At 40.0% G+C, this 20,906-nt stretch overlaps 3 protein-coding genes and 1 long non-coding RNA gene across 4 annotated transcripts; 3 read left to right on the forward strand and 1 right to left on the reverse strand.

Moving 5' to 3' along the window:
• The first annotated feature begins 933 nt into the window (after positions 1 to 933).
• On the forward strand, positions 934 to 4,351 carry commd3 (COMM domain containing 3). Its single transcript, XM_086065371.1, has 8 exons — positions 934 to 1,094; positions 1,580 to 1,691; positions 1,937 to 2,000; positions 2,079 to 2,113; positions 3,180 to 3,240; positions 3,334 to 3,390; positions 3,463 to 3,516; positions 3,676 to 4,351. The coding sequence occupies exons 1-8, from the start codon at positions 956 to 958 to the stop codon at positions 3,733 to 3,735; spliced, it is 582 nt and encodes a 193-aa protein (XP_085921497.1). The 5' UTR covers positions 934 to 955; the 3' UTR covers positions 3,736 to 4,351.
• Positions 4,352 to 4,879: 528 nt separating this feature from the next.
• bmi1a (BMI1 proto-oncogene, polycomb ring finger a) lies at positions 4,880 to 12,536 on the forward strand. The gene is made up of 10 exons (XM_086066494.1): positions 4,880 to 5,227; positions 7,494 to 7,620; positions 7,702 to 7,798; positions 7,908 to 7,963; positions 8,129 to 8,176; positions 8,759 to 8,870; positions 9,018 to 9,060; positions 9,145 to 9,243; positions 9,382 to 9,462; positions 11,018 to 12,536. Exons 2-10 carry the CDS (start codon positions 7,509 to 7,511, stop codon positions 11,372 to 11,374), a joined length of 1,005 nt encoding a protein of 334 aa, XP_085922620.1. The 5' UTR covers positions 4,880 to 5,227; positions 7,494 to 7,508; the 3' UTR covers positions 11,375 to 12,536.
• On the reverse strand, positions 11,245 to 14,686 carry LOC147155570 (uncharacterized). Its single transcript, XR_015092192.1, has 3 exons — positions 14,450 to 14,686; positions 13,353 to 13,485; positions 11,245 to 13,214 (listed from the first exon to the last, which is right to left on the reverse strand). It is a non-coding gene; the product is annotated as an uncharacterized LOC147155570 (long non-coding RNA).
• Positions 14,404 to 19,388, forward strand: spag6 (sperm associated antigen 6). Its single transcript, XM_086066493.1, has 12 exons — positions 14,404 to 14,494; positions 14,799 to 14,868; positions 14,941 to 15,036; positions 15,109 to 15,275; positions 16,338 to 16,521; positions 16,598 to 16,803; positions 16,914 to 17,087; positions 17,160 to 17,312; positions 18,323 to 18,514; positions 18,640 to 18,756; positions 18,827 to 18,972; positions 19,105 to 19,388. The coding sequence occupies exons 2-12, from the start codon at positions 14,844 to 14,846 to the stop codon at positions 19,166 to 19,168; spliced, it is 1,524 nt and encodes a 507-aa protein (XP_085922619.1). The 5' UTR covers positions 14,404 to 14,494; positions 14,799 to 14,843; the 3' UTR covers positions 19,169 to 19,388.
• Positions 19,389 to 20,906: the final 1,518 nt, after the last annotated feature.

The raw sequence follows: 20,906 nt of genomic DNA on the forward strand, positions 1-20,906 counted from the left end.
GAACAATAAGCGTCTGGTGACTGCATGACTCAAGACGGCATGATTAAAAAGCACACACACACAAATCCAACCTCACTCTCTCTGAACATGTCTTTTTTTTCTAGATACAAAACGTCGTGTGTAAAACGGACTGTTAACGAGTTTAACGTGACGTTCAAATGTCATAGGAACTGCTTTTATTGGTATTCATTTTAACAGTATGTTTATTAGTCTAACTGCAGTTTGATGTGTTTGAACTGACACATGTGCCTAATACACATTTGTAAGTATGATGCAATATAACTCCAATAATAAACACATTAATATTGTTAAACGAATGTCTTTTTGATTTGAAATATGATAAAAAAATATATATTATTATTTAAAATTACTTTAGGTGGAAATTCAACTCACACGCTGCTGTATATATTGTGTTTGTGTTCTACATCCACAGCTGTTGCTCAAGTGGCACCTGGACTGTAGTCCGGAAGCTGACTAGCATCTCTTCAGAAACGGAACAATTGTATATATTTTTCTCAACTCGAACCGTCAAGCTATGCCCTTACAGATGAACTAATTAAAATCTATGTTTTCCAGTTCTATCTTAAGCACAATGTATCTACCGAGAAGGGGAAATAAATAACATCGTCTCATATGTTGGATTATTATTATTTTTTTATACAGTGCGTACTTCCAAACTGAAGGACATTTAATAACTTTAACAGCTTTTCCATTACACGCCATTAAAGTATTTTGCGTATTTTTAGGTTTTTGTGTAGAGTTGCGGAGCCTATCCATTAATTTGTTACCTGCTATTGTTGTATTTTTATTTATTTATTTTGCTATTAAATAGAGCCACCGTTCATATTTAGCTGCAGCACTGGATTCCCCGACATGTGATCCCACCCTCCTCCCTCCCTCCCCCGCTTGTCAGCTGATGTGTCACGTGTCCTTGCTTGCCCCGCCCTTTCTCAAAATGGAGTTGTCGTATTCCGTGCAGAGAGGGCTTCAGTGCCTCGGCGAAGCGTCCTCCGTGGACGACGCCGTCTTCCCGGCGCTGGTCGACGTCTGCTTCCGCTCCCTGCTCTCTTCCGGTCGGGACGCGGGTTTGCTGGGTGAGCTGCGAGACGCTCTTTGTCTCCCACCGTTTCTTGCTCAGAGGAGACCACTCCATGAAAAGCGTGTGCGGTGTGTGCACGCGACTTGCATTGCATTAATGGCATTCAAACCCGAAAGTATGCGTTATCAGTCCACTCCCAATTTGATAGTCTATCTCGGTCGCATTTAGTCCATACCAGCTACTATTATCTTGCCCGCGGTTTCTAAGCATGCATGATGTTGTATTAGCGTTCGGTTCACTTTAATGGCTCAAAATGTTTCCAATCCATACAAACAAACCCCCTCCGAGGGCTCCCCGCCATATTGGGTGCAGCTGACGATTCCATTCACATGCAAATCATCATTGATTCGAGACGTCAATCAGTGCGAGGGGAGCTCCAGCCTGCATCAATGCTGCCTAGTGCATACCCGCCTGTTGTTGTTAGTCTGGTTGTTGTTCTGTGTGACGTCACGTCTTCACTTCCGGGTTGTGTTCTCTCAGACGAGCCCGAACTGAAGCAGGTCGAGCGGGTTCTGCTGAAGCGGATGCACACTGCGACTACCACGTTCATCCTGGAGGCGGTCAAACAAAACGCTGATGAGTCCACGATAAGGTAAATATATACTGCAGATAAATTAATACAATAAGCCTAAAAGGGTACCGACTCCATCTGATTTTATTTAATTCTGGTAACACATCATCATTTGTAGTGTGGTATGAATGGTCCATTGAATCCAAAGCGTTTGATAGCACAAGTTTAAAAAACTCTACTTGCCCTTAACTTAATTAACTTAATGTTAATGCTCATGTCCAAGCATATATTTAATATACATTTATGTAAATATTTTCTCCCTGTAGCTCCTGCCTAGACGAGCTGTCATTCAGTTCAGAAAGAATCGCAATATTCTATAGCTGTTATCAGGTGATGAACACAACACATGCATCATTTTGCCATTATTGCCTTGAATAACTTGTATTTATTTTCGTTTTTTATTCACAGAAACACAAAAAGGAGTTAGAACGATTGTTAGCAAGGTAAGCCATAGAAAGATCCATGCCTCCATTTTCTACACTGCCTGTCTTCTTTAGAGTTATGGTTGAGCTGAAGCATATGCAGGCTGGCTTTGGGCGACAGGTGGGGTACAACAGGGACTGGTTGCTAGTTAATTGTCGGGCGCCAATGGCGGGAGAAGAGCACAAATAATTGTTTTGGTGGTTAATTAAGGCAGAATTGCATCATCCACATCTGAACACTTGTTATTATCCTTGTATAGTGGCTTTGCAATCAACCATCCATCCAAGATCTATTTCACTGATACATATTGCAATTTAATTACTATTTATGAAAGTGAAGCTTAACACAACATTTTGGGAAAGTCTGACCGAATCATCACATCTGAAAAAGGTTATTTAAACGTTGAGCCACAGCAAAAGATGAACGGATTCGATTTTGAAAAACAAACATTGTAATCCTATTAATTCCCAGGCAAAGTCATCTCATTTCAATACAGCAGCACCTCTACATACACATTAACAGTATGTATTTTTGTCTGGTGTAAACCAACCCTTTACATAGGAGTTATAATGTTAGCATCCATTCAGTTAGCTTGACAAATCACACCTGAACACAGAGTGAGAATGAGAGTGAGAATGAGAGTGAGAATGAGAGTGAGAGTGAGAGTGGGAGTGGGAGTGAGAGTGAGAGTGAGAGCTATTAAAAACAGTGTGTTGATATTGAGTTTTGAAATCAAAAGTTTGTGGTTTGTTCAGTTGTTCGTTACTGTAAAAAGGGTAACAAAAAATAGCAAAATGTCAACATTATTATTCATTACACATGTCAATTTGAAATTATTTTTTTTGCGAGGATAATGGAAGTTGACATGATTTGCTTTTGCGGGCCACATAAAATGATGTGACGGACCGCGTCTGGCCCCCGGGCCTTGAGTTTGAGACCTGTGGTCTAGTGGCTCCATTTTCCCCATTAAGTCTATCTCTAAAATCTATAGGAGTCACCAATCAATAAGAATAGCTGTATTGATCAATAATATAAATGGGGGAGTGCGATAGCTATGAAAGTAATCGTGTTTTGTTGTTTTCATAGCATTGGAAGGCAACCAGCTCACATTACTGACGTGTCGTGGCGACTCCAATATCAAGTGAAGGTACACGACAACATTGGCTATTAATTTAACACAGATAATTGAAAGAAGAAAAAAACGAAAATGTCACTCTGTGTCGCTTTGTTCCCACGACAGAACGGACAGGTCGATAAGGTCAACGAGCCTTTCTATTTAATATCACTCAACACTGAGGTAAAAACATCCACCACATCCATATCATATGTTTATTTTTAGGTGAGTAATGAAATGTTGGTGTTTTACTAGAATAAAGGTCGTCCCGAGGATGTCAACTTTACCTGCACTATGGAGCAGTTACAGGTAGACATGACAACAAAACAGTCCACCTTAAACCGCTTTATTTGTTCCTGAAAATTGGAGTTACAACACACATGAAGGCTCTTTTAGTGCTGTTTTTTTCCTGTGGATTTATGACACTTAATACTTTTCAGTGAATTTTTTTTTTCTTTCCATATTCAGGACATGGTTGGCAAGTTGAAGGACGCAGCCAAGAGCGCAGAGAAAGCCAGTCAGATGTGATGATGATCAAGTTTTCCAGCACTTCAACATGTTTACAGCCTCAGTGGCTGTGTATACATAGACACATTTTAATCGGATTCAAAGATTGATCTGATTAAAAACGAATCATGTAAACACGCCTCAATCAGATCAAAATTCTCATGGATGGATGGGAGTGGGTTGAGACGATTCTTATTCCCATCAACACGCATGAAAACACTTAATCAGATAGTTGGATTGAAGTCATCCTCTCTGCGCCTGTCTGTTACGTCAGCCAATGCGGAAGTGGCAGTAGAAGAAGAAGGTTGTTGTTTGGGTTTGACGCTTTATAAACAAGACCAGTAAAAGAAAAATCATGCTCTGGAGGAAGTCAAGTGTATCCAAAATGTTACAGCCGAGAAGAACGTATGCGCTTGTTTGTTTACAACGGAAGTGCTACTTCTACTGTTTCCGGTAAATTAGACAATTATGCGCATGTCAAAATAATGTTATATGTATATCGAAATGCAAGTTAAATTAGACAGTTTTTTAAGTGTTCATGTGCACAGTTTAGTTAAATCTGAAGACATTTTGTCCATGTAAACATAGCCAGTGTGTTTTGAAGAAATAAAAATTGTGACTGACTGTGATATCAGAAGCTCCCGTGTGAATGTGTGGTCCTGTAAATCTCCATTCCCTGCTTCTTGTGAAACTGTGAGTTCAGAGGAACAAGTTCGACACTCAAAAGACGCTGCAGCTGTCAGAACCTTCTGTACGACATGAACCTAGTGTTGTCCTATTTACAACAAACCCACTCATTGCGTAAGATGCATCACTAGGTTTGATTGGGTTATCTTGGAAATTTTAAATGATTGGCATGTTTTTTGTTTTTTAAAGTGCGTCACACACCAGAGCGCTAATATTCCTCGTTTGCCCTTGAAAGTGTAATTTCGGCTTGAAGAGCACATAAAGTGCTTAATGTGTTTTCCAACGCGTGACGGGACGCGCGTGGATTCATTTTTGCTTCATACTTTATTCCTCGGGAAGCAGTAGACAAAAAAGAAACAGCCGACAATAATTTCAAAGCGCCCTTAAACCGAGGGTCATGTGACCGAAGTGGGGCGGTCCAAGTACAAGCCATTTTGGGGACGGTGTCAGTTTCCACGGAGCGCGCGCGCGCACACGTGCACGCGCACACACTACCGCTGCTGCTTTCCACTCGGGAGGAGGGGGCCAAGTGGGGTATTTTGGAGGCAAAGTTGCGGTGGCGAAGTGCGGACCGGACCGAGCCGACGCCGGAGGACTTTTTACCGCGTTGCCAAGCGCCAATCGGACACGCTCGCAAAGTGTGCGAGCGCCCACGGAGGGCGGCGTTCGCGTCTCCCGTGTGAAATGCACTCGTCTCGGCCACTGACAGCGTCTGCAGCCTGCTTCAAGATGGCGGCTCGGCTCCGATTCATTTGCTGCTGATTCGCCTTCCAACTTTCATTGTCTGTCCGCCCCCCAGCCACAGCCAGCCGAGTCCGGCACACAGGTACGTCCTTTCGGCATCGCCTCAGCTTCGAAGCGGCACCCGGCGCGGTTGTGCGGTGGATCATTTCGCGGCTCTTTCATCCCCGTTGCGCCGTTTCAGCGGCGGATGTTGAGGCTTTCGTCGGTGCGGCGAACACCGACTTGGAGCTCCGTGTGTGTCTGCGCACTCTCTGCTGGATCTCTCGGTGAAAAAAGGTTCCCAGCTCGGGATGAAAGCCGCTTTAAGACGCACGCGCACGCGGGATTCCACCGTGGGTCTCCGGGCATTGCATCCATGAGGCTTGATGGTAGATTGGGATTGTTTTGTGTGCTTTTTTGTTCGTGTATTGTGGCAGCTGGCGGGTGAAACGCGTTGGACTCGGCTGAGATGATAGCACGATCGAAACGTCCAGAGACTTCTAACCAGCCTCATTTGCTCGGAGCCTCCTCATTTTATAGAAATGTAACGTATGGAAGCTTGTGCGCGCGACGTGATCGCCCTTATGCGTATTTGTGACGTCTTTTTCGAGTTATTAACTTAACTTGGATGACTACTTAGCGAAAGCAAGAGAGCATGCATTGTCAGTTTCATGTGGAGCTTCAGATGGTTCGGAACCAACTGCTTTTGTTCGCATCGGTTTAGTTGACACCGTGTGGCTGATTTGCTTCATTTGGTTGATACTATGGATTTAAAAAAAATAAAGCAATGCTGCAATATTACAAAAGGCTTCTTGTGTGCGTGTGTGTGTGTGTGTGTGTGTGTGTGTGTGTGTGTGTGTGTGTGTGTGTGTGTGTGTGTGTGTGTGTGTGTGTGTGTGTGTGTGTGTGTCGGAGCTGCCAAAATCGTCAGGAATTCCATTTGGAGTTCTGTGGCTCGGATCCAGCACGGGCTGCTCGTTTGTTGCTTTCAAACGTGATTAAAAATTATTCAAATTTTCATATATTCTGCAGAAGTGCATCGGCGAGAGATTTGACAGCTAATATTTATTGTCATGGCGCCGTTGAGGCTGTCATACACATTGTGGGCTCGCGGGACTTTTACATGATATCACAAATGGGTCAGACAGCCAAAGTCCATTCTGTTTGCTTCATTACTGTGCCTTTTTCTTTCTCTCAATCTCCGTGTTTCCCCCCCTTTAGCGCTTAGGAGAAAAATTACTGTGTAAGTGTGCAATCTGTCCATACAAAATGTTATGTTTAAATCTTTTACACCCGCTCGCTTTATTAGTTGTGTTCACTTAAAAAGTGTGAAAGTCCACGCGTGACATTTGAGAAAGCAGATGAACATTGTCAGGGTTTATGCTAAAAAATAATAAAAAATAAATCTTATTGGTGACACTTTTGGGTCCATGATATTAAACGTCTTGATCTGAAAATATTGAGAAATAAGGAGGAAGAGTTTCGTCGGAGCTTTCTTGATCGCAAAACGACCAATCAACATACAATTTTTTTTTTTTCTATGTATGTATTTTTTTTATCCCTTACAATATGCTAAATCAGATCTAAATTAGGTAATTGCAAAATGTTACAAAAAAAGAGCTCATTATGTGTTTTATCTTCTTACTTGAAAATTTTCGCGTTGTCAAACACACGACAGCCTCACGCTATCCGCATTTGACACAAACGCCGCCGCGGAAGAAGCCGACGCGGTTCATTTTTCCTGCACAAAATGGCAGCCGAGCAGTCGGCATGCATGCAGTGAGCAGAGTCCATGCAGCGGCTCCGCGTGTGCATGCGGGGAGGGTGGGGGGCTGAGGTCTCCTCTCGTTCCCGCGTCGCGAGTCACGCAAACAACTCGCTCAATTTTTAAATAAATCCCCTATCTTGTTGTTAGCGTTTGTACCCACGCGGGAATCGTCAAAAGTGGTTGCCATAGAAACACGCTGGGATTCGCCCCAACACCTGACGTGAGAAGCGCCCTCTTCACGCTTCATTTTAAATTGTATAAAATTAAGTGGAATAGATTTGTTGTTGTTGTAGTTGTTAGGATCAGTTTGGATTGTAAAGCAGGTTAAAAAAAATGAAATTGTATTTTACTTGCATGTTTTCCATATTTAATTCATACATGAGACCTCGTCCTGACCCACTGCAACCTTTCAAAATATTGCAGTCAATGCAAGACGACGTCCCAAAGCCTTTGTAAGATAGATTTATGACGTTTATAATCAAATTAGCATAAAAGATTATGTTGCTTTAACACAAGTTAAGCAAACAGCTGCCTTTTTCCAAATGGCGCGCTGACCGTCGCTCTTTCTTCTTTTCTGTCCCCCGGGTCTTCATGTTCTTAGCTCCTTTTGCTCATCATGCATCGGACAACGAGAATCAAGATTACCGAGCTCAACCCGCACCTCATGTGCGTCCTGTGCGGGGGTTACTTCATCGACGCCACCACCATCATCGAATGTCTGCATTCATGTAAGCATGCAGACCATTTATATCGCGCATGCATTCTTTTTGCATTTTCAATTTATCAAGACGTAATTTGTTGTCTTGCAGTTTGCAAAATGTGCATCGTCCGTTACCTGGAAACCAGCAAATATTGTCCGATTTGTGACGTGCAAGTGCACAAAACTAAGCCGCTGCTCAACATTAGGTGAGAAGAGTCTTCACAAAAAAACGATCTGTTCTTTTCACCTTCTTCCAATTTGCTGAGTCATTATTGCAACGTGAAGTGAAACTAGTTTGAGACTTCCTGTGTGCAGGTCTGACAAAACTCTGCAGGACATCGTGTATAAACTGGTCCCGGGCCTGTTTAAAAGTAAGAACGTTATGCTTTTCATTCATTTCATATTACATTTTACAAAAAAAAACCCTGCTGGAAATAGACTGACAAACTATAGGTTGAATTTGCAGTTTTGGTGCAAATTTGATTGATATTGCTGAGAGTGAACACATTGTTTAATAAGTCATTTTCCTTGGACAGATGAGATGAAGAGGAGGAGAGACTTTTATGCTGAACACCCTGTCGAAGGTGAGACTTGAGTTAAAAACCACACGAAACAGTAGGGCTGAGCGAGATTGAGAAAAAACATGCCATTTCCCCCCTTATTTTATATGCAATTGTCATTTTTTTAAAACAATAAATCAGTTTTGTAACAATATCGTATTTTTATTTATTATACATAAATGTTTTGGTCAAATGGTGTAGTCTTTTGCTAAAATTAAAATAAATGAATAAGAAAGACTTTATTTATCTACTTAAATTACATTAAGTTACTGAACACATTGACATGCAGTCTTTTTGCGTTTGCTATAACTTCACAAAATTCTACCAAACAAATGTGGCAAAACATCAATAATGCAAACAAATCTGCAGCTTCAGCTTTTCATGTTTCATTATATGTACTTGTCAAACAATAATTTCACTTACTTGAGTAATCAAGTGGTGCAAGTGGTGTTGTGCATTTCTGCACAACAATGTTTTACTGAGGGCATTTGGAGTCCTACCATCCTTCCTGCATTATTAATATTGTATACCTAATATTACTAAGTTGTATCCCCCCCCCCCAATAAAATGCAACTTTTACAAATGTCAATCCCTTTTGCTTTCCAGCTTCTAATGGCTCCAATGAAGACCGAGGCGAGGTGGCAGATGAGGACAAGAGAATAATCACTGATGATGAAATCATCAGCCTCTCTATTGAGTTCTTTGACCAGAGTGCCAGGTAACATACAATTTGTACACTTCTACATCACTGGATTTGTAGTTTGTGGCACATTAAGTGATGTTTGCAATGTCAGCTGTCAAAAAAGAGAAGTTGACTACAGATCATGGCAAGCAATTGTAAATGCATCTCTGTTTTTGTGTGCAGACTGACAGGTGGACTTGAAAGCAAGCATTCAAGCAAAGATCAGGTATGCACATTTTTATTTATTTTTTTGTTAATACCATCTTTTAGGTGGATCATTATTTTTAATGATTATGTTGAAATTGTGCAGATGGCAAACAAAAGGTACCTGCAGTGTCCAGCAGCAATGACCATTATGCATCTGAGGAAGTTCCTGCGCAGCAAAATGGACATCCCCAACACTCACCAGGTCTTTGTTTGGAGTTCTTCAAAATGTTTTTTCTTCTTCTTTTAAACCTTTTAGAAATATATATATATATATATATATATATATATATATATATATATATATATTAAACTATATTCTTGACTTTTGTTTTGTCTGTAGGTAGAAGTCATGTATGAAGACGAACCCCTGAAAGATTACTACACATTAATGGACATAGCATATATCTACACTTGGAGAAGGGTGAGACTAATTCATACAATTATCACATTATAACATCAAAGGAAAATGTCTGTGTCCATTTGCAAAGTCCTAATTGTATCATGCAGGGTTATAAAATCAGTCCTGTAGAAAAATAACAACCATGAGGGATGAACAAAAGCACAATCATCTTGTTTTATTTTTCGGGAATTAACAAAAATATATATTTAAATGTAACTTCAACTGGATGTTGAGAAATTTTATTTTAAAATTTTCTGTTATTTTAGCTTCCATTATGACTCTCTTTTACCTGACATGCTGTTATAATAAAATTACTCCAGAAGAAAAACATAAACGTGGCAAAAAAAGGTATTTCTAAGAGATTTTTTTTTTCAATGTTTAATTGCATTCTAAAGTTCTGTGTCTAAAAATAAACTATACATTGTTATTAACAATTCATGATATTCATATGGGAAGCCACAAATCATGTAAATGGTTTCTCAAAATGATCAACAGTAGGAAAAAAATAGCAATCTGCATTTTTATTTAGATACATTTCTGCACGTGTTTACATTTTTACAATGATCACTTCGCCAGCTTTCCTAGGAAGTCACAATACCCCATCACCGTTGAGCTATTCACGTGGTCAGTGGCTTAGACAGCATTTAATAGTTCTGTATTTAAAAATGAGATGTTTAGAATTATTGTCTTTGGTCTTCTTTCATTCAAGCAAGCCCAGAGAAAAATGCATTAAGGAGGAAAAAGTAACCTCAACTGTTATTTTATTGTTTGTACCACTTTTATTTTCAAATCATATGGGTTCTCTGTTGTGGTATGTGAAATGATCACTGATTCAGAGGTTCAGTTGTATTGAACTTTTTAATACATTTGCATTTAAACCTTGAGAATTTTTTGTTTTAACCTTTTTATTAAGTATTTATTTGATTTTTAGGTACAGTTTGTGTGAACACATTTTTAAACTGTAGGCTATATTGTTCAGTTGAATCATTTCAGTATAGTTTTGATTTGATTTTCATATTTTAGCACAGTGTTTGTTATAGGGGCTTCCGATAATATTTAATGTACCTTTTTATGAACAGGAGAGGAGAGCTAAGATTTTTTTTTTAGGTGATAGGCCTACTTAGTGTCAAACGTTTGAGAACCTCTGACTTAGAGCATTTTATATTTATGCATTTTAAAAGCTGGTTAGAATACTGTTTTTAATACTGTAGAAAAATCATCAAATGAGAGGGGGGGAAACGCCATATTTTATTTATTTAATTTTGTATAGAATATATATTTGTATATTTTTTTTATGTGTCTTGAAGTTGTTTTTCAGATTATCCTGGTGTTTTAGTTTGACAAAATTACTCTTGAACCACTTGGTGCAATTTATACTTAAAAAGAAGCCGACTAAAAATTGGGTCATAATAATGCATTTAAGGTGACCAAAACTTGATTATGCAAAAACGATCTCTTTGCTGCTTTACTGAACGTGTACAAAAAAAGACGTAATTGATTGATATACTTTTTATTTATTTTTTTAATGCACAAGCCGTTGCCATGACATCATTTGGTTGATTGTCCACGTCCACAGACGGGCCCACTTCCGCTCCAGTACCGAGTCCGGCCGAGCTGCAAGAAGCTGAAGGTGAGCCACGGCCAGCAGGGGCCCGTCAACCGCTCCGGACCAGAGAGCGACTCTGCCAGTGACAAAGCCGGAAGTCCCGCGGGGGCCCCGTCGACCTCGTCCTCCCTGCCGAGTCTAGGCGATGCGGCGCAGTCCCCGCTGCCTCCCCCTCCCCCTCGCGGCCCACCGGGCAACAACGTCAACGGGACCCCAGCGGTGGCACCCTCCACTCCCAGCCGACCTTTCGGACAGCTCGGCGGTACCAACAGCGGCGGGAAGGCCCGGAAAGTCTCACTGAACGGTTCGGCAATCTCGTCCGGATGACGACCGGACCGGCCAACGCCAGACCACGGATTTATGTATGACTGGACTGTCTATTGACAATTCCGACATGGCGTCACAAGTCAAAATGGCGGTCAATTCGGTGAAATAAATCTCTCCACTTATTAAAAAGCAATGTACTTTGGATCCTTGTAATTTAATTTGTGAGGTTTTTTTTAATTTTTTTATTGTAAAATGTGACAAGATGTCGTTTGACTATTATATAATCTGCCTGGTTTGTATGATAGTCAACAATTCGTCGTTTTCAAAGCATTTGCATTGGGGAAATATCAAAAATTCCCTGATGTTCAGAATGATCAATTGGTACAACAACGTCTGCGGTAGAGGCAAAAAATAACGTGAAAACGCCGCTGAGAAATCAATGTAGGATAGGGGATACATTTTAAAAATCAAGTTATGCGACCCTAGTGAGTGGGAACGTAAAATGGCCGCCAGTGGCTTCACTTCTCAAAGGTGAATAAGCGGCATTGACAGTCCAGTTATATAAACGTCCGTGCGCCTTACACGCTCAGCTAACACCGTTACCATGCCAACATAGTTCCGCTGTATACTCTTTCGCTCTCCAGTCTGACGTTTTCTGGTTATGTGTCATTTCTGTAGTGCATTTCAAAATAAAAGAAACGGGGAAGTTGCGTGAGAATATTCTTAATTCTTCTAAAGTATTTGAGGGCTAGGGAGAAAGCAAAGCATTTACTCCTTTTGTAATAAGACAAGATTTTTTATTTACAGGAACAAAACAAAAAAATCATTTTTATTTGCTGCCATTTCTACAAACGAAACCCAAAAGTTTTGTCACCTAATTTCTTCTTGTGTGAATATTTTCCATGCATGCTTGTGATGACTCCATTTTATGTTCTGGAGCTTTCTCTGCCCACGTCTCATTTCGTTGTTTTTTTGTGTTTTTTTTAATAGGAAGAAAATCACACATTTGAAGCGTTTTCTAGAAGCCACATGTAAATAGAAATACAGTAATGCCTTTTCAAAGAAACGGCGATGTCCGGTTCTGCGACATTTCACGCTCAATGACGTCACGACTCCCGTGTTTTCAGTTTTTATCTGTTGATTCGCTCGATTGTATGGACAACTTATTGTATTGTTACTGTTGCACAGTATAAAACATCTAAATAAAAAACTTTTACACGTATGATCAACCTGATGGACACTTTTTTTTTTTTTTTTTAAATATATAAGCCTTTTTTTTAAACATGCACTGAGCGTGCATATTGTAATTTACTCTTTTAAATTGGTATTTCAATGTATGCGGTAGAATTGTTATACAATTTTTTGTATCACTAAAATGCATTTATTTTGTATTTATTAAAAATGTATATTGTTTGAAATGCATGCATGCTGAATTAGCACTTATTTCGTTGCGTGGGACTGTTAGGTAGGCCTACGCATCAATATAAGAAATGAACACCGCGGCTTTTTGCAGAATAAATGAACAAAAGCAAGTGTATTTAATATACGCTCATTTCTATTATGTAAGCGCGTGATAGATTAAGCTCACTTCTATTTTGCGATATTTTCGTTGAAGCAATAAAGCAAAAAATTAAATTCAAGATAACTATGGAAGTAAAGTTGTATTTTATATTTTTGTCTTAGGCCGTAGCCTATTATAAACTAAACAGATCCCTGTCCTGCACGTGTAGCGCAATTACTATAAATTGCAGTGACAGACCAACTCGCTTTGATTGACGTGACCAAACAAGGTTCGATCAAACTAAAGCCATAAATTTAGCAAGAGCAAAACATTCGCGTGATACGGTTTTCTCTTCAGGTCCAGTTGTCTTTCCTTGCTGCATTCTTGTTGCGATTGGCTCTAAAATGACAATAAAAATATTTGTTGAGTTTTTCCTAGTTGAATTGAGTTAACGCATTTTTTTTTGTAGGAGTGGTTGGGGGTGACTGCGATAAACTTGAGGGTGGGTGGGGGGGGGGGGGTGCTGAGGGGAAGCACCGTAGAGTGGTGGTCACGTGGTTCAACTTCAGTCGTTGACATTTGCTCCTCTTTGGACGGCATTCTTTCGCCGTGTGCCTGCAGGGCTATTGCTGTCGGTAGAGGGCACCCATGCGCACTTGTAAAGGTGTGCCTTAAAATAGAACATAATTAACGTGAAAGGAGTTGAAAACCACAGTTTTAAATAACTAAATAAATAACTAAATAAATAAATATCAGTGAAATTTGATATTTTTTTAACATCGTGGCTAGAAAAGCTTTTTCTGGATAGCAAAAATGTATTTCTGCAACAGTTACGACGCACATGATTAGCCTAAATATTCATGAGTACAAAAGTGTTTTATGTTTTGCTTTTTCATAACTTAAAATTAACTAAAGTCTAAAACGTACACTTGGGTATGCTCGACTGACGCCAAGGCACCCGAATTTGTTGAAATAAATAGTTGAATAATCGTAATCTGTCACCAACTTCCGTTAAATCATAATAATCGTAAATATTTGTATGAACAACACATTTAGGCCGTAAATATATAACATATTAAATACAGTAGGATATAAAAGAAGGGCGATGACTGGGCTTGTTAATTGGGGTTAATTGTGCGTCGTATGTCGGAACCGTTATCAGTGACTTCCATGACTCCCGTTTTGCTGTATTTAATAACATTGGTAAGATTATATGATCTCAAAGAGTTAAGTGTGTTGCTACATAACAATTTTCCATTAATTTTTGGTCCTTTGTTTACACTTCTTAGACTGTCAGACATTGTTGTGTGTAAATATTCCTCCGTCATTATAGCAATATAGGCTATTACCGGTTTGTTGATCCCGAAACTAGTCGGACGCAATACTACTGCTACGCAGTACCACTCTGTATAAAACGTATTAAGACTATAAATACATATATTTTTGATGTCATGTTTTGTTTGGAATTGTTTGGGGCCCTGAAATAAAGCACAAACGTAAACGTACTTTCAGTTGACATACGCAAAGTTCCCATTTTGGGCAGAGGAAAAGCTTTATCTGAATAGGCGATCTTGGGCTTGTTGTCATGGTGACACTTCACAACAACACACTCCTCAATGCACAGACAGACTCACCTCCAAGTCAACTGACTGCAAAAAGCTCCTCCAGAGAAGTCGTCGGTGAGTTTTGTGAGCTCACAGGTTGTCGTTCCTTGTAGTTCTTCGTGAAGCGAAAGAGTAAAAATAGCCAGCACATAAATTGCATTCACGCTCGCCAAACACGCAGTCGTGTTGACGCGAGAAGGCCTATCTCTTTGTCATAAAATGCGGAATGTGCTGACGCAAAGAACCTCGGGACTCCTTGCAGTTCGGCGTTGCCGTCGTCACTGTTTTCAAACCAGGAGGCAAAATTGATTGGAAAAATAAAAGTGACGACATAGAGACGCTAAATGACGTTACTCATGTTTACATGTCCCGCACACAGGTTTGAATACTATTCTTGAAACCATCCCATTTGGCGGCTGACACAATGACTCAAAGGCAGATCGTCCAAGGTAAGATGAGTGGTGTGGATTTCTCACTCACGTATTGAAAGTGTCCGTGATTGTGTTTGTGTGGCCCCGCAGTTTTTGAGCAGTATAATAAATCAAGGATGCAGTTTGTGCAAACGGTTGCTGATCTGGCAGACCGGCCACAAAACATCGAAATCCTACAAAAAGCTGGTAAAAGACACAACTAATATGTTCACATGCAACATCCGGCTTGATGTACGCAACGTGGCCCCGCCCCTTCAGGTGTCATGTCAATGCTGAGGCCCCTGATGCTGGATGTGGTTCCTGGCATCCAGCAGAAAGCTGCCTTGGCCCTGGGCCGTCTGGCGGTCCACAATGCTGACCTGGCTGACAATTTGGTGAAGGAAGACATCCTGCCCCAACTCATCCGCTCGCTTACAATACAAAATGTGAGTATATTCACAAGCTTGCAGTATTCACAAATACAATGTTTTGCTTTTACGGCCTGGAAAAGGTTCCAAACTGAGTTCAGTGAGGAATTAACCCTTTTAAATGATTGTAAACTGTCACAAAATGTACTCCAGTTTCTGAAAAAGGTCCTGCAGTTCTCATGTTGACTCTTTGGCGGCCTTGGTACAAAATTCATACACGTTTGTCAAGGTTACATACAAGCATTTTCCAATTTGCTTCAACTACCCCAACATTTTCTTTACACTATGTCCTATGTAACCCCAGCAGTCTAAAATGTTATTCTGATTAATAGTGTATTGTGTTTGTGAAATGTGAATAAAACTCCCAAATCCACCATTTTGATCCAGCTCAGGGGGCGGCCATTTTGCCACTTGGTGTCCACTGAAAATTACATCAAAGTTGCTGGGGCTCAAGTAACAGCCAATCACGGCTCAGTTTGCCAGTCAACATGACCAAACCCAGAAAACAGGTAAGCCGTGATTGGACGTTACCTGAGCCCTGCGCAACTGTGATGTCATTTTCATTCGACAGCAATGGGCAAAATGGCCGCCCCATGAGATGGATTTTGCTGCTTCATTCGTATTCGACAAATGCAATATTAATCAGAATGTGTGTTCTGTTTTGAATGTTTTCCATGCTAAGAGAAACATTTTGTGATGGTCAGAAAGGCCCGACTACAATTTTTGGTAACAGAAGAATTCATGCAAAACTTTTATTTGGATGTTTTGGAAAGACAGTAAAACAATGTTGGATTAGAGATCCTTAACATCACTTTAGATCAGCTTTTACTGATACATTACATAAAGATCTGATGATTTGATGATAAAAAAGATAAATGTATATTGTTGAATTAGCATGGTTGAGTCAGCAGCTTTTATGGCAATCTGTACAGTTCAGCAAAAATATACCTACATCTATAAAAAAACAAAGAAATTGTTAAATTATCTCAATTACAATAAAATGTAAAAATATTATATTCACTTTCTGCACTATTATTTTTCTTAATTAATTAATTCCTTATTTTCTGTGTTGATATGCAGAGATTGTATAAGAAAGCAGCAGCATTCGTGCTGCGTGCCGTATCCAAACATTCGCCTGAGCTAGCTCAGGCAGTGGTGGCCAGCGGAGGTGTCGACGCGCTTGTCCTCTGTCTCGAGGACTTTGACCCCGGTGTGAAGGAAGCTGCCGCCTTGGCTCTGGGCTTTATTGCGCGACATAATGATGGTAAAAAGGACTTGCTTTCTTGATCTTCAAGTTGTCAGGTTTGGAGTTCATTTTCACATCTGGACTTCTTTCCTAGCCTTGTCCCAGTCCATCGTGGACGCAGGCGCGGTCCCCATGCTGGTGTTGTGCCTGTTGGAGCCCGAGATTGCCCTCAAACGCACCGCAGCTTCGGTGCTCAGTGACATTGCCAAACACACGCCAGAATTGGCCCAAATCGTTGTGGAAGCTGGCGCCATTGCACATCTGGCACAGATGATTCTCAACCCAGACACCAAACTCAGGGTAATGCTCATTGATAACATTCTCAACAATGTTGGGTTGTTTTGAAAAGCGTTTGTGTTATGTGAGCGTTGTGTGCTCAAGAAGCAACAATTGCACTTTTCTCCACACAGAGGCAGGTATTCTCCGCTCTAGGTCAGATCAGCAAACACTCGGTGTGCCTGGCGGAGATGGTGATTGAGGCCGATGTCTTCCCTGCAGCCATGATGTGCCTCCGGGATCCTGACGAGTGCGTCAAAAATAATGTCACCATTCTTATGAGAGAGGTGGTCAAACACACCCCTGAGGTAGTTTAGGGCACACATGCACTCAAGTGCTGTTGGTCACCATACGTAAGACGTGGGTCGTTGTTTTTGCAGCTATCCCAGGTCATCGTAAACTGCGGCGGTACGTCCGAAGTGATCACCTACCTTGGCGAGTGCCGTGGAAGTCTAAGATTGCCAGGGATCATGATGTTGGGATATGTGGCGGCGCACAGTGAGAACTTGGCCATGGCTGTCATTCTCTCTCAAGTAAGTCTAGTTTTTGCCAGGGGTCTGCAGTGGCTCTTTAGTTCCACTCCTCTGGCTCCCTGTGGATGGATATATATATATACAGTTTTTGATCAAATATTCTTTACATTATTTAATGATTTAATAAAAAAGACTAATTAAATATGAAAAAAGATTCCTAATTTATAAGTTGTCAGAAAAAGAGAAACAAAAGGTAGATGAAAAAGTAAAACAAAAAATCCTTAAACATGTTTAAAAAAATGTAATCATAAAAAAGGAAGAAGAAAAGCAGGAAATTTGCATATAATGGACAAAAAATTTCCCCAAAAAGTCAGAAAATAAAACATAAATAAATTATCCAAAAACAAAACACAAAAGGCAGAACATTACCATAAAATGCCATTGGACAAAAAAAGAGTCAGAAAATTAATTAAAAAGGCAGAAAGCAAAACGTTCGAAAAGTAACTAAAATGTCCAACAACAAAAGAAGAAATCCCGAAAATTACCATATTATGTACACAAAATTGCCAAAAAAGTCATAACATTTATTTTTAAAAAAGCAGAAAAGAAAACTCTAAAAGGTAAATGTCCCAAAACAAAAGAAAAAAATCCACAAAATTGCCAAAAATTTCAGAAAATTGATAGCAAAAAGGCAGAAACAAATGTTAAAAAAGAAGAAGAAAAAAAGCCACAAAATGTCCCAAAAAAGGAAGAAGAGAGGCAGAAAATAACCATAATACAGTATGTTCATAAAATTGCCAAGAATGTCAAATTTGAAGAAAGACAGAAAAGTAAAAAAGTACATTGTGGTGCAGCTCTAATTAGCTCATGGGCCCTCAGTACAGTCGACTAACACTAACACAATGTTTCGTTTATCATAATGTTCATTGCTTTTGCGGCTCCACACAGATTTTTTGTTATTTATATAACCTAAAATGGCTCTTTTGACAGTAAAGGTTGCTGACCCCTGCCCTATCCCAAGTCACGCAGCAGCTGCGTAAACCCTTTTCACACTGCACTTGTCCTCGCAGGGGTTGCTTCAGCTGGCTCTGTGTCTATCAGAGGAGACGCAACATCACATCAAGGCCGTCACAGCCTGGTGCATAGGCCAGATCGGACACCACACGCCCGTACATGCAAAGGCTGTCGCCACCGCCAACCTGCTGCCCAAGCTGTTGCAACTCTACATGGACGCCAACAGCTCAGAGGACCTGCAGACTAAAGTATGCTTTGGTGCACGGTTTAACTCATTCACTGCCATTGACGGCTTTAGACGTCAAATAATTTTTTTTACAGGGCTGGCAGCGAATGACTTAATGATTTAAGATCTAAATTCACAACAATCTAGAGTAAGAAGGCCCTGAAGATGATCTTACAGAAGTGCACCTTCCTCCCAGCGCTGGAGTCACTCCTCTATGATGCGCCCAGCAACATCATCAAGCATGTTGTCTGCCAGTTCAGCAAGGTGAGTCAGTCAAAACAACTGAAAATGTCTCCATCCCAAATTTGATTTCTATGCTCCTCTCATCTCTTAGGTGTTACCTCATGACAGTCAGGCTCGCCGTCAGTTCGTGACAAGCGGAGGGTTAAAGAAAGTGCAAGAGATCCAGGCGGAGCCGGGCTCCGTCCTACAAGAACATATTAATTCGATCAACAGCTGCTTCCCAGAGGAGATAGTCAGGTATGTATGCTTACTTCAAACTGAAGTCTGGATGAGACCTTAAACTTGTCCCATAAGCAGGTGGCAAATCTAAGGTCGACACTTGTCACAAAAAGTATTTTTAAAAAGCACGTTTTGTATTTGCTGTTGCAGGTACTACTCTCCGGGCTACTCGGAAGTGTTGTTGGAGCGCTTAGAGAACTTTAAGATATCCTGAGAAGAGCAAGCATCACCATGCTTCGTCACTGCTAAACCACATGCTTCAAATATGCCTCAAACATTCACTATGTCGCTGGATGTTTTATGATTAATAATTACATGATGTAGACTATCATTAAAAAAGTCATAGACTGCATGCACACAATTGTAAAATTGTACCTTTTAGAGTAGGATAAATGTTACAAAACAGAAAATAAAATACTATATGTTAACATCAATTCATTGTCCCCAAATGGTTGAATTACGTTGCTTACTTGTGTGGGACCAAGCTATGCAGTGCCTCCTGGTGGCAGAGAGTCGTCACTGCGTCTCAGCTGCTGCCGCATAATTTCGCAGCAGTGCGCCTGCGCGTGTACAGCAGCTGCAGCGCACATGGCGAGCTGCTCTTTGTTGATTGTCTAGCAGCCACATCTACGCTCGCTTTCCACATTGTTTTGTCGCCTTGGCCGACCAGCTGGCATCTCCGCCTCCTCTTGAACAGGATAAATTTAAATCCTCATCCATTCATAATGACCTCTTTAAAGGTGCTATGGACAAGCAACGGTTGGCTCCCTTCAGTACATGTACGGTTGCAATTAATCTGATCATTTTGATAAAATAAGCAATTATTGCTTAGCAATATAACAATATTGATTAAAAAAAGACATATTACAAATTATTGCATATTACAAATTATTATTTTGGGGAATAACACAAATAACTAAATGTTTAAATCACAAATGACAGTCTCGACGGATTTAGTGAAGTCCAACGAGATGAGACATTGTATTTAACAATAATTTCACAGAAGACTTTGAGGATAAAAGTGACACAGGGTTACCACAATTTAGTAGTCCTGAAAAATAACTTCTAATGTAGCTACATGAGTGTGGTAATTTTACAATCTTGTTATATATATATATATATATATGTGTGTGTGCGTGTATCTTTAACTAATTGAAAATTATATTACTACTTTGACCTTCATTTGGACCCCCCCCCACACACAATTAAATAAAAAAATAAAGTGGAAAAAACTTTTGAAATATTTTGTTTAATGGTTTTCCATAATTGTAGCCTTACTATTTTTATTTTGTTTTGACCACACATGGACAAATACAATCAGCACTTATTCCAATGTAATAGTCTTAAAGCATAAAAAAAAATCTATCAATAGTTCAGATATAAAATTGTCTAATAAAGAAGAATCAAGTGGACTTTTAATATTTTCCAGTTTAACTCAAACCAGAGTTCCACCAGTGAATTAAAATAGTCAATAAGCAACATTACATCAATTATTTTACGACCAACTTGTCTGCTTTAGTTAGAAAAAATACCGCACTCACCATCCGTCCCAACAATAACACAATATCTTATTCTAAAATGTGCTATTTTGTATACTGTATATATTTTATATTTCGTTCAATCACATACGATTACGAACCACGATTCAGGAAGTTTACAATACAGAATCCATTGTATGTGCTTGCAGTTGGCTGTTGGCGAGACAAGCAGCATTAAATGTTTTGAATACATTTTATGCACAGCTAACTGCCAATCTTCCCCTAAATTCCACAAGACCAATCAAGGTGTACTTTGTAAAGAAATATATATATTTTTTAAATTCCCATGTAGGCCTATATAGGCTACTTCTGCATTTCACTCTTAACGAAACATACAAACACAAATTTGTTGGATTTAATTAACAGGCCATAGATTTGTCCTTATTGCAAAAGTTAAATATCCCTCCATTTTCC

Source organism: Leptonotus elevatus, chromosome 21 (genome assembly GCF_054856555.1).
Source record: "Leptonotus elevatus isolate MCC_2025b chromosome 21, RoL_Lele_1.0, whole genome shotgun sequence".
In the NCBI taxonomy this organism is placed as follows: domain Eukaryota; kingdom Metazoa; phylum Chordata; class Actinopteri; order Syngnathiformes; family Syngnathidae; genus Leptonotus; species Leptonotus elevatus.